This window comes from Elaeis guineensis, chromosome 2 (genome assembly GCF_000442705.2).
Source record: "Elaeis guineensis isolate ETL-2024a chromosome 2, EG11, whole genome shotgun sequence".
NCBI lineage: Eukaryota > Viridiplantae > Streptophyta > Magnoliopsida > Arecales > Arecaceae > Elaeis > Elaeis guineensis.
The window spans coordinates 114,397,663-114,412,191 of NC_025994.2; the positions used below are offsets into that span (position 1 = coordinate 114,397,663).

General features: G+C 36.8%; 1 protein-coding gene across 1 annotated transcript; it reads left to right on the top strand.

Annotated features, from left to right (window-relative positions):
* The first annotated feature begins 305 nt into the window (after window positions 1-305).
* On the top strand, window positions 306-5,559 carry LOC105042851 (uncharacterized). The gene is made up of 5 exons (XM_010920194.4): window positions 306-1,332; window positions 1,753-1,805; window positions 4,223-4,389; window positions 4,472-4,620; window positions 4,718-5,559. Exons 1-5 carry the CDS (start codon window positions 522-524, stop codon window positions 5,146-5,148), a joined length of 1,611 nt encoding a protein of 536 aa, XP_010918496.1. The 5' UTR covers window positions 306-521; the 3' UTR covers window positions 5,149-5,559.
* The last annotated feature ends 8,970 nt before the right edge of the window (window positions 5,560-14,529 follow it).

Sequence of the window (14,529 nt, forward strand, 5' to 3'; positions counted from 1 at the left end):
CCATTTAACTTGTTTAATTTGATCCAACTTATTATAGATCAGATTAGGTTATTTGTTTAATAAAACAACGAGGGTCAGGTCTACATTTTTGACCGTTCAATGAATAAGTCAGTTTTGGTTGATAAAATTTGGATCCATCTTGTATCTGACCCATTCTAATCTGGTCTGATCCAACTTGGTTGCCATCCTGAGCCCAAATCCATCCCATGTGTTCACCGCATAGAAATTCATATGGGTCCAAAGATAAGAGCCTCCGTGTGGGAGCGCCTCACGGTGGTGGTTTTAAATTTAAATGCACCCGCAGTGTAGAGTAAGCATTTAGAGGTCCTCTCCCCAAATTGTTAAACCTCTCCCGCATTCGAGCCGTTGCAAAACCCTAACCCTAACCCAAACTTCCCCAAGACCTCTTCGAGACGACGAGAACGACCTCCACCGACAGGAAATTAGGTTAGGGCTTCTCCGCGCCTTTCTCCGCTCTTCATTCTTGCTCGATCATCGATTCGAAAGCTGTCGATTAGGAGATGGATGCCGTCCTCCTCGAATCCCCGACCGTCGCGAAACCCCCGGCCTTCGCCCCTCTCGCGGGCCTCAATTTCCAACCCGTGCTCAAGGAATCCATCGACCGGTTCCTGATCGAAGTCCAGAAGGAGTCCTGCGACTTCTCCGCCTTCCGTTCCATCTTCTTCCGCTTGATCCAGTCCAGCGCCGACCCCCCGCTCGAGGTTATCTGGTTATACTCCGCGGTTGGCTACCACGAGGCCATTGCGTCCAAAAAAGAGGCCATTGAGCGCGTGATGGCCGTCAAGGACCTCCTCCAGCTGCTTTTCTCTTGCTCTGCTTCGTGCGGTGGCCTAAAGTCGATAGCTTTGCTTGCTCCTGCTGTTTCTGAGCTCTACCGATGCGTGTCAGAGGCGGGGAAGCTCTCCAGGAAGGTGGCGAAGAAGGCAAGGAGGGATATTGGGGCTTTGGTGGAAGGGATAATCAGCTACATCAGCATTTGTAGCAGCAAGAGCTCCAAGGTGGAAGAATTCTCTGACAACTACCTGCTTCCTTGCTTTGTGGATCTTGTTCGAGTCTGGACGGTGCAGCATTCATGTGGAGGGGACGGTCTGGGAGTTCTTTTTCCCTTGGTTAGTGAGGAGATTCGGGGCCAGTTCCGGAAAGAAGGGTGTCGTACTAGTTATTTGGCTGGTGCTGTGGTTACCGAGGCTTTCTTGATGAGGTTATGCTTAAAGATTGAAGCTGCTGGGGCGCCAAGGCCTGACTTACAGAAGGAGTTGAGGATTTGGGTTGTCAGTTCGATAACTGCTTTCCAGAACCGTGTCTTCTTTGGTAATTGTTAATCCCCATTATATTTATTTCATCACTGATTTGAAATACACATTGCAGATCAACATCATCGTGTTCTGCAGTTCATTCTAGTTACAAGGACTGAATATCTATGTCTGAGCAGCAACCATGCCATCCCTAATTTTTCATATAATCATTTTTTCCCCTTGATTTGCAAACTTACCAAATTGCAATTGAGTGCTTTAACCATGATTAGCAGCTTAAACTTATTCTGTTTCTTGGCTTTAACATGGATCTTGTGATGCAGGCATTCTGTTCTCTTAGATGAATGCCCTGGTGTTAAAAAGCATGATATACTGAACATAGAATTGTCTTCTTTTTTCTATTGTGTATGCTGTTTAAGCATTATTAGCCTAGTTGCGTAGTTTGATTAGATTCTGATTTCTTCTTTGTAATAATCAGAGATGCTACTCAGGCTGCTGCTGGACCCACCAATGCCTCTCAGCTTCCTCCTGGTAAGTAATTATTAATTGCAGACAACCTCAACAAAATTCACTGAATATACATTTGAGTATCGTTGAATGCTTGTTAGTGTTGAATTTCATGCTTGACCCCCTGCCACGTTTGATGAAATGGACCATACTGAGTTATGCGTTTTGAATAATATCATATCCTAGTCAGACAGCTTTTTGAAGAGTTAAATCTGTAATTTATTTATAATTCATTATTGCACTTACCCAAAAGCCAAAACACATTATCCCATTAATCTTCTTACATGAAGTCGCCAAGTTTTCCCCATCGTATCTGGACAAATAATAGTTTGCTACTTGATCTATGGTGATGCCATAAATTATTATCCTCTTTGATGTGCGGTTACTTAAGATCATGGAGAAAAGATTTGTTTCATATTTTCTCTACATATTTGCCTTGTAGAAAGCGTGCTAATGGGATGATATGGCTGAAGCAAGCTGTGTGATTGGGTGATAAAGATGTATATTTTCTCACTAATAGGGTTGTACAAGTTATTAAGTTGGGTTATGTTGGTATAGCCTCTGGTTAGAATAGTATTCATGACTAAGGGCAAGCTCTAGATTGAGTGGCTATGCCCTTATAACAATGCAATTATAACTTGTTTCCCTTGACTACTTCTTTAGGTCCAGTAACACAAATTTTATCTGACACAAAAACCAAATAAATAAGAGAACCCTTTAAATATAACAACTGCATATTAAGTATGAGCCCCAAACTTGGCTGTTGAGTGCAATTAGTGTCCTATTTTATTTCTCTTGGTTATTTTCGTTCAAGATGCATTTGCAGTACTTGTACTCTTATAAAATGCCTTTACCTGTACTCTTATAAAATGCCTTTACGCAAAACACTTCCATGGAAGTGCTCCAGGAAGCAGCAGTTTTTATCTCTTTTGTGTTTGGTAAGTACCCATTTAATGAGCAATTAAATGTGTGGGATGGGACAAAAGGTTGGAGAGGAGAACATATAAGAGAGCATCTAGGAAAACATCGTTGCAAGTTGGGCAGATATTTTTTTTTTTTCCAACATTTTCAGAAAAAAAAGGACTTCCTTTTGCTTTTGTAGCTGCAAATGAATGTATTTTTTAGCAAAACACGGAGACTCATATGATGTGTGGTTCAAAAATTAGAAACGTGGATATGAATGGTAATTCCAAAAGTTTTTCCTCTCTATTTGGGTGTGCTTCATGTTGCTTCTACTTTTTAGAAGTTCCTCATGAAAGAAGAACCTAAAGCTGGGTTTCTAGCTTCTCCTAAGAGCACCTTTTTGGTTTTTTCTTCTTTTAGACATTGTTACCAAAGCACTCATTTTTTCTAAAATGTACATTTTTGCTTTAAATGCTACAAAGATACTCGTTGTTAAGCAACACCAAATATGCCCTTTGTCTAAAATTTTTGGAATACTTCGAACAGGTTTTTTATCCATAAAAAAGGAAGCTAGAATAGAAGAAGCTTAATTCCAGGAATAAAGTTATCCCAGATGCCTTTTTGTGCAGTTATCCATCAATAAACAGTCTTGGCCAGAATAACTATTCTTTCCTTATTCATGCTCTTTAAGACCTGTTTCCAAGTCTCTCTCCTGCTCTATTCCTGAACAAAATGTGGCTTAAGTTGTTTTTCATCTTTTTTTTTTTTTTTTGAGAGGGCAATTATGGTTAGTGTCTTTCTAGAACAATCATGAATATTGCTGCTACATGCAGAATGTAATTTTTATTAAAAGTTACAGGGCTTCATCTAATAAAAAAAAAAAAAAAAAAATCTCCCTGGACAGATCAGGCCATAAATTGTGATTTATAAGCTTTTCTTGATATTTATGTTATATCTTTCTTGGTTAGCCTGACAGGCTGAAACTTAAACTGATGAAATGATTCTGATTTGATGGAGTTTTCATTTGATATTTGCCTAATGCTTTTAGGCATTAAGATGGTTAACGTTTTTTTTTTGTTTTGTCCTTACTTATGTCACTTCAGATTGCGTTCTCTACAGAATGCTACAAGCATCTATTGCTCTAAAAAGTAAATAATATGGAATTTTCAAGTGATGATTGTTTTCCTAAGAGGCCTTGTTCTGATCGTGGAACTCCAGTAGTTTGACTGTAGTGGGCCTATCACCTTGGCTAAAGCTGGTGCATGTTTTTTGACTTAGAGCTTATGTGGTCATTCTTTATTCAGAAAAACAAAAGGAATTCCTGTGATCCAATTTTGCGGTTTAAATTTTTTCCTTCACTCTTCTGGCACTTGGAGGGGTTCTCGTTGGTGGTTCTATATCATTAACTGCTTGCAAGTGGTGTCCAGTTCTCAGGTTATATGTAGACTTTTACATGGGATCAGGCCTTAACAAATTGTTTTTCCCCCATCTTATCCCGATGTAAAGATTATATTCTAATGTAAAGGTTATGTTTTCAGTGTTCTATGGATGAAAGCTTGGTGAGAGACATTCTCTATGATGCTGTTATATTAGTAGATTATTCTTTCATTAATCCTGGATTTCATGTGGAACGATATGATGATTCTATAATGAATCTTCTTATGACAAGGTTGATTGTTACCCATGAAGCCATCCAAGTTGCGAGGTAAGGAACTTATTATAATAGTACTCGAGATGTTTGTGGATGTGTATGTATTTTGGTGCTGATCTCCACTGTTTGGCAACAGAAGTAGGGGAGATCAGGGCAAAGCCATTGCTTATATAAATGCATTTTCAACATCGTTTATTCCCAATGGTTTAGTTAACTGGGTCAGTAAACAACTTGGCTTGGAGAGACTTAACAGACCAGCTGCCACTACACCTCAAGCTCTTCTCAGTGTGTATTCTAGATCCCCTGTTTCACCTTGAACTTTATATATTTCCCTCTGATGTCTCCAAAAACGTTCTTACTGATAAGAGACTTATTTTGACAGAGTGGTTCCTGGGTCTTGGAGAACAAGGTTTGAGGCTGTTTGAAGATAGCATATCGAAACTTCATAGTAAATTAATATTTGACGAGACCAAATTTGGGTCTGATGCTTCAGTGTTCCATATGGACAGCAAAAAAACAAATGCTGATCTTTTCTTTTTCGATAACCGAGGGGAGGTTGCTAAGGAGGCTGCAGAGGATGAGAGCATGGAAGCAATGGATACTGCTTTTATAGCTGCTGCTTATTCCATGAAATCAACACCAAGTAATGGAAGGAAGAAACGAAAAGAATGGGGAGATGAAGATGGGGAAGTGCAGATGAAATTTGTCAAGTATAAGCTTGACAAAAGTTCAGTGAAGGGGGATTTTGATATGAGCAGTGGTAGTGAAGTCGAAAATCCAGCATCTGATGAGGACATGGAGGACACAGATTAATGAGCCAGAATCGGATTTCTGTGCATGGTTGTAATTCAGTGAGAAGGATCATTTTGCATTAGTTGATGCTCCGTTCAGGTTCTTGTCATCTTGGATCGAAGACTTCTGGCTGGGGCAAAAGATAGGTGATCATATCTTGTGGTATTTTCACTTGTTGAACTATCACATGGGTGATTGGAAGCAGGTTTAAAAGGCATCTGTTAATTGTGGAGACACCCAGTTTTGTTAATTGCTATATGCTTGTTCCACTTCCAACAGCTGGTCACCCAAGTATCTATCACTAGGCCATGATCCCAGCCATGTTGGATACTTGTGTTTTTAGATATTTCAAATTTACAAAAAGACTGAAAATGATGAGCAGAATTACATTTTCTATAAGGCAGGCTATATAAATTTATGTTATGGCAACAACCTAAATTGCTTTGGGGCTTTTTTTTTTTTTTTTTTTTTTTTTTTGCGCATTTTTCATGCTTATTTGATCTCTATGTTCAGGTTTAGATCCTGAAACGTTTCCAACTCTTGCCCTCCGCCCCTCTCTAATTGCTCACCTATATTTGATTGGTGCAATTTCCCTTACATTCTGGAGGATGGGTTCTGAGGATCATCTACTGCCTACTTCACAATGCGATTGAAGGATTTTGTGTCTTCATGAATAATTAGCTCGTGATAAGGTTAAGACAATTCTGAGATGAATCCTGTTTAAAGTATCAAATTCGAGTCCTTGGCGATGAGAAAGAAGTGGCATTTCTGGTGCACGGTTCCAAGTTCTAACTGTGAGTTATCGGTTTGGCATCGCGATAATAAAGAGTCACTGGGACTGGTTGCTTTGCACCTTATGTCTGCAGTATGATATGAATCAGGATGCCTGCAAATAATTTAAAGTTCACACGAGCATTTCAGATATAAGCATGTCAATATCCAGGACCACGGAAACTCACACCGCATCCAGGCTTGTGTTGATTATAACGTGAGAAGGACGTGTTTTCGTGAAGAAAGCTTTGCAGCACCGGTTCCCTACGGACACCACCCACAGCCAGTGATGGCCCGGGGTTCAGGTGGTATCTTTCGCACGAAAAAATGATGGATCTTCTCTCACGGTGTCGACCATTAGATCACATCATACACAGATTGCAAAGCACTTAAACTCTGTCAGTTGCTGTTTAGAGTACGCTTTGCCCAAGAAGAATATGAGCAGGTATGAATCTCTGCCCAAGTTCCCTGTGCCATATAGTCAACGAAACTGCAAAAGTATGAATATAGTAGAATTCCAAGTTTAAAGAACAGGAAAGTTATTCAACTCTAATTTCTTCAAAATAAAATAAAATAAAATAAAGAAAAAAACGATCGCAACAATTTTGACACAAATTACGGTGCAAAACAAGATCACCTAGAAGCAAGAATAGGCTGAATCAAGCCACAGCCAAAGCAAGAAGTCATTGCAATACTGCCTTCCCTCTCAAAATACAGACAGAATACAGGAAAATGGTGCAGTCAGTACGACGTATAAACGAGAATAGAACTTCAGAGTAAGGCCTCTACTGAAAGTAAAAAATATTGTTTGCCTTTCAGACACCTCTATATATTCTGAGCAATTGTCTGTGACGGCATAAGCTATTGCAGACATATTGTCACTAACTTTTCTTTTCTGCATCATTTTCACCTTGTTTTTCCTGCACCTTTTCGCCGGTCTTGAAACCAACAAAATTATCAATAACCTGGCATGAGCAAGAGCCATTTTGAAAGTGGTGAAAATGTCTAGCCTCATGAACAATGATGACCTTTGAGATGATTTTGATAGCGTTGTTGCAATCTCAACAAAGTCAGAGGTTCTTGAGAATTTGAATTGATTCCTTGGTACTTGTGCTTATGAGATCAAAGGCAAGGGCAAATCTTTCACTGTTCCCATGTCGTCCGCAAACTTAGTCAGCACTCATATGGCAGTTAGCCTTGTAAATATCCCCTTGCACATACCTTCCATACTTAAGAAATGGGTGGCTAATGCCTCCTTTTTACATCATATATATATATATATATATATATATATATATATATATATATATATATATATAAAAGGTCAATCAAATTTGGATTTAAATCCAATCAAATCAAAATTAGATAATAGAGATTGTACATTAATGATCCAAGTCATTGGATGTGATCTACTATCTGAAAATTACTTACACATAAAAAAAATTATATTATTTAAAGACCCCCAGCAAATGCATCAAGTAATCAAAAAATATATTTAATTTAATTTTATTTAGACTATTCAATTTTTGATTGTTTGATACATAGGTTGGCGATCTCCAAATCATATAATTTTTTATGTGCAAGCAGTTTTGAAATAGTAGATCACATCGAATGGTTTGGATCATTAATGTAGGACTTCTATTATAGATTTGATTTGATTGGATTTGAATTCAAATGCGGTCAACTTTATTTTAGTTTAGCGCACGCTCTCTCTCCCTATATATATATAATAGATATTACGGAAAAGAAAAAAAAAACCTCTATGGGGTCTTGGTTTAGCAGCACGTGACTTTTTAACCTTGAGTATCATTTTTAGATTGTCTCTTTTGTAGTATTTATGTTTTAGAATTCATTTGTTTTGCAGAATTTTTTTTCTAGAATATTATTTTTGAAAAGCTGATTCTAAAAATATGATATCTGAAAAAAATAGTTTTGACATGTCTGACTAAACATAGGACAATGACTTATTGCAGTGTTGTTTCTATTTTATTTAAGTATCAATTTTTTTGAAAAAGTTATGTAAAATATCAATTATACCCTTAATTCAAAGAAAAATCTTACACTATCCGACACATTACAATAGTTTGTAAATAAAATATTATGATGGTTAAGAGTATGTTCCACCATAGATCGTGGTTGAAGAGGGTTTAAGGTATTGTGACAGAAAGAATGCTTATTTCAATCATAAATCTTTTGATAGTTTAAAAAAAATATTTTTGAAAAAAAAAATGACCTCTAATTTTCATTCCATGTGAAAACCAAAATTTATATCTCATGTGAATTTTTCTTTTCTATGAAACATAAAAATTTTATTTTCATGAGAATATCTTTTTCTAATCATTCTTTTTTGAAAATTCTAACTAAATAAAATGGGTTTTTTTAACTTACAATCAACTACACTTTCCTCCCCCACTTTCCACAAATCAAACGAGACCTTAATCTTTCCTTTAAAAGTCCTGAAGGGTTTTAGTTGTTTTTATCGTAACGATAGTATGATTGAACAATGAGATGCGGTCAATGTTTCCAATGTCTGCAGCTGGCTAACTCCAGTTTTTATCGTTTGTGACGCGCCTCAAACACCCGAGCGGCTCCCGCCGCGTAGCTTTGGTTTCAGAGTATCGCTGGTTGCCATTCTTCATCTGATCTGGCCAAGATGGGGTGGTTTAAAGACGGGTTGTTTATACAGGACCACAATGTTGCTCTCTCTTCTCTTCTCATTATGGACTTGTGTATACTTCCTGTTGTTTTATGTTTATAGTCCTTTCCTCATATTTCGTTTTCCTTTGTACACAGTCTACAGTTTTTGCTTTTGTTTGTCATAAGATTCTCCAACTACAATATTTTGGGCTGTCTTGATGTATCCACTTTTCAGGCCTGTTGACCAAAATTTGTAATCAGCATACTTTGTACCACTTTTTGTTATAATATCAGCTTCTATCGTTCACCTCCCCCCCCCCCCCCCCCCCCAAAAAAAAAAAAAGTGGGAAAATTAAATGGCTAGAGTTGAAGTCAGACAAACTTACCATGCAACTAATCTTCACATTGTACCCAAGCTGACAAGCTCCAATGGTTGGTGAATGTCTATTAATTAAGTACTGCAATCAGTATGAAGGAACGTAGATCATAGCGAGGAACAAAGCAACGGTGGGTAGTCCGGGAATGGAGTGGATCCGTTGCTTCCAATGTTTCCTACATAGTAGGATTGCAACGTGCCGATCTAAATCGAATTCCAACCCGTGAAGATTTTTAGCTGGAAGTCCAGGTAAGGTGCAGCTAATAAATCAATCTTGCCAAGGATTGGACATGACATGATCCAAACCCAACAAGTAGGTCCGTATGGATCGCATCATAAAACAGGGGAGTTTGGTCTTGTAAAGCTACACGTACGTACGTGTGAATGAAAACACTCTGGTGGAGGGTGATTTTCTTGGGACTGTTAGCTGGATCAATAGGCTATCCATTCTTAATTTTACATAGGTATTTGGGACTACCATCGCCTTAGAGCAATGTTACCGCGAAAGGAAAACGGGCAATGCTACGCCAACACAGAAAAATTGCTCAAAGAGTCGCCAGGTATCCGGCGCCAATCACTTTGCTTCATTTAATGGCACATTTCCTGATGCCACTCCCCAAAAGGATACATCACAATAGCTGAATGACTTTTTGAGTTTTATACCGGAGTTATTAGAGCTTTCTTGATTATATTGTTCTTGAACTGTGAGGACTTAGGCATATATTTAGTCTCATATTATTAATGTATTGGATAAATAAATTGGATAAGATGCAAAACTTCAAATAATATTTTTAATTAATTTTTTTAAAATAAAATTTTAAATTGTTATCAATAATATTAAAATATACATAATTCATAGTTTACATGAATTTAGCGGCACTACAACACAAATCCATTGGCTTAACCATAAGTTAATTATATTGTTCGTAATTAGATTTATAGTTTTTATAATTAATTTTGAATTAATTTGAATTTTTAACCTAACAACAATGTAAAAATTTAAAATAAGAAAATATATGAGGACCAAGTTTAGTCTTATATTGCTATGCATTATACCGACTTTAGATCTTTATGCAGAATCAAAGAGTTTAAATAATATTTTTGAAATATATATTTTTTTAGATGAGGCCCTGATGGTTACACGAACATCTTTCAAGCAAGTCACACGTATAGAGTAAATAATCCAGCTAGTAGTTGATTAGATTTCTCACGGTACCCAACTACACTAGTGGAAGTAATGTTTGGGAATCCCTACCCTTCCACAGGCTCTCAAACACGCTTTACGCCCGTACCGCGTTTTCATTTGCTCAACTCTGGTGGACCCCAGCTGGGCAACCCATCTTCCCTTCAAAGAGGAAAAAAGAAAAAAAAAATGAGGCCTAGTGTTTTAGGTTCTCTTCCCTGCAGTAGCTTGCCAAAATTATATAAAAGAAAAGAAACGGACACAGCCTTTGGAAGAGAAATAGTTAAAATATTTCTTGAGAAGATTTCAGAGGTGTTGAACACTTAATGTAACTGGAAATTTTTAAGAAGACTCAAAACAAATGATTATTATAAGTAAACAATGTTACTTTGGGCCTACAGAAGTAGATGCCAACTAATTCAATGTTGGGAACTGTATTAGCTAATTAAATCACATAAAAGAATGATGAGCTTTGTTTAAAGAAATAATTTTATTAATATTTTCTTGAATGTAAGTGTGCAACATGCTTAGGAGATTTATACGTCTTACCTACCTTGCATGAATTCCATGTGCCTAGAATATTATAATGAAAGCTTACTTGTATGCTTATGGAAGTGTTTTTTTTTTTCTTTTTTTTTTGATGAAAGGTTTTGCGTGTGGTCAAATATAGAAATACCGATCGGCGCCGGTGCACATTTTTTTATAGCACATGGAATGCACATAGGTCTACTTATGATAAAGCTAAACAGCAGTTACATTTGCACTCACTGAATTGAGTTTAAAAAAGAATTATTCGTGGATAATTACAGTGGAAGAGAGCACTGTCAACAAACAACCATTTCATATAGAATGATAAAAAGATGCTCGCATTTCTTAAAAAAACTTGAGAAATTTTTTTCCTAAAACTAGAAACCTCCTCTTAATAAAAGAGGCACGCACTCAATAGTTTATAGCTCTATTGCATATTCTGCTTTTATTAGTTCATAAATAGTTAAGTTCAATGTATCTAGTTATTTCCAATAAGGTCCTTGTTTTGTGAAAACAAGATATGATTTAGGAAAAACTAAGGTAACAAACAAATAAATCATACGCAACATTCCTGTGATGGCTTCAGACACTGATGATGCATGGGCACCTATCAGTGATTCAGATGTTGATATTATATTTTTTAAGGCATCTGCAAATCTTAGTTTTATCATATTGGCTAAGATTTTGATATTTTAGTTATGGTATTGTAACAATTGAGAATCTCATCTAAACAAGCAAGTGAGAAAATATTATTGGATTCTTTGATCTTATATAAGTATCTAGAATCTATCTAATGCGTGGTCAATATGGAACTAAATACATATTCTTATGGATTTTCACACACACATAGACACATACACATACATACACACACACACATATATATATATATATATTAGCTAAGATCTCTAAAACCATTAGAGCTTTCACAACTTTCCCACTTTACATACCAAAAAGATAGATTGAGATTCTACTTCATGTTGATATCAATTTTTTACCAAGATGATTAATATCCAAGCTCTTGGAAGCCTTAGTGGCATTGTGAATTATATTGCTAAATGGCTCATATAAAACTCTACCAAATATCCATGGACTTTTAACTCTTTCGGGAGATGTGAGGGAAATTGATTGGGGATTCAAATTAGAAAGAGATTTTTTTTTGCAAAAAATAACATATAGCTTTGTAATTGTTAACAAAGTTGAGAGAGAAAAAATCACACTCAATGTCACCGGCAAGAAGGGGAGAGATACCAAACAATGTCGTGCAAAAAAAAAAAAAAATTCCCTCCCTGAACTTGCACCACTAGAAAATTTTTTGTAGATACAACTAGATATTATGTCTTCTTCATGAAGGTGTTAGGGGATTAGACTAAATCAATTTTCAATACTTCACGAATGAAAGGTTCGTGGACTAATGCTGAAGTAGGATCATGTGCAATGATCATAGTTAAGTGATCTTATAAAATTTTTAGTTATTATTGTATAATGAGGATATTATTAATTTTTTTTGTTACAATCATCTATTTATATGATTATCATCTTTGATGCAATATATATAGGTGAGCATAATAGCTTATTTTGTACGTCACTTGAAAATTAAGCCTTTTAATGACTATGATGGGCTGAGTAGCTGCCTTCTTGTAAAAGTAAAAAAGAAATAAATAAAGAAACCTAGTAACTAAGAGAACAAACGAGTTGGCATAATTAATCACCACAAATAGATATTACAACAAGTTAATTTATGGAGTTGGTAAAGCGACTGACCATTCAATATGAATGATTTATGTTTCGTCTCCGCTTGTACAACAGTTAAGCTTTCATTCCAGCCTCACAAAACGTCAAATATTTCCAAAGGAAAAAATAATAATAATGAAGGAGGCATGGCTGCAAATCTATCAATAACCATAGCTAATCCTTTTAAATGCAACGATGCAAGGCATGATAAATCCATCATATTATTATGTAATACATGCTATTAGCTCCATTATCTTTTCTCGACTTGATGGCTCATCTCAGTACTGAACCCTATACTTCTATCGTTCTATTATTCTATTATAGTATTGGTATGCACAATATAAGATAGCATACTAAGTATCGATATAGTAGGAGACTGATACGATGGCCGGAACAGCAATACGGGCTTCAAACCATGGACATATCCTTACAAGTTTGAGATATACGCTGCTGATTCTCCTTACCTCGGAGAGCAACATAAAACAAAGAGGAGGGTATTATTTGCTTCAATAAGGCTCGAAAAGGTTGGCCTGCTCCTATCACGCTTCAACTTTAGAACTCGTGTTCTGATCAAAAGGTTGTGACGTGGACATGCCAGCTGCTCGACCAACTCAATTCTCCAATGTAACATTGACACATGGCGGTATGTTTGAGGTCCCTGTTTAGCTGCATTTATCTCCCAACAGCCCTATGTTGCCATCCAAAGCCAATTTAGTCCCACATCGTGAAACCGCGCAGGCCCACAAATCTCGCCAGGGGCTCATTGCAAAATTCGCCGTACCAATTTGGAAAGCATAGCGTCCTCTGTAGAAACTCTAAGAAACTTTTATTTACCCTGGACCAACGTCACATCGGCCCATTCCAAAGATCGAAAATATTTTTATTTGATGATAATTTTTGAAATAACTAATGTGCTTTGTCCATAAGGGGAAGGAAAAAAAGAAGGAAGCAGTTGTGATAGAAATAGTTTGATAGCTTGTATTAGAATAGTTATGCCCCTTTGCTTTCTAACATTTATGTAATAAATATGAACTTATTTCAACTCTTATACTTGCTATATTTTCAAATCAAATATTTTTGTTTTTTTTTTGATACATGGGGGGCCCAGTAAAGCCCCAAAGGAAATACAGTAGAAAAAGACACCAGCCTCGGAGAAATTGAATTCCAGCCATATCAGCAAAAACTAGTAATCGGGAGGCCAATGGAAGAAGAGAAACAAAGGGGTAGGAAGCATCCATGGGCGATGAGGCAAGAACGTCCGCCGGTTGATTGGCTTCACGGAAAGTGTGGGAAATTGAGGAGAACTCAAGGGACGAGACACACAAAATGATGTCTGCTAACAGAGAGTGCAACGGAGACACACAAAATGTGCACCGTTGAGCGGGAGTTTCTTTGGAAAATAAACTCATTCTTCGCTAACCATATATGATTTTACAAAACAAAATATATATACAAGTATATGGGTAGGGTTTTATAATTTTATTATTGAAAAATTAAGATTTTCTCTAATCCGGGGTTTGAATCAGAAAGATCAAGATGTCCAACCACGGGTGTCCCTACGTTATGATGGTTGTGATTGAATGTGGTACATGTAACAGTACTTTGATAATATCCTATGAAGCTCATTCAATCACAACCATCATGCAATACATAAATGATTGTGATTAAAAGACTAGATCTCTATGATTCAAATTTTAAATTAAAGATGATATTAATTAATTAGATGAATAGTTTGCATATGAATCGGAAACGGTTGGTTGTCCAAGTAAGGTGATTGGCACAATGAACCCTATCAACACTCCAACTTATGCATGGTATGAGGTCTATCCGATCATGACCGTCATACCAATCACTAATGGATGTGATCAGGGAACCAGCCTCTCATGTGAGAGTAGGTCCCCGTGGATACCTCATTTTCAAAGTGGCTAACAACGCCACCTGTATCAGTAACAAATTACATTCTATTTTTGACCCGTGATCAGTACCGTTCCATCCGTGGGGCTCCTCTGACTAATTTGGACTGTAGGCAGTCCTATGGTGATTCATTGATCACCAGAATCACATGATTTACAAATGCCTCGGTGATTCGTGGTAGATCTTTTTTCCATTTACAGCATAACGATGGTTTGCCATCTGATTTAGAAGCTAATCCTGTTTGATATGAACTGCAGAT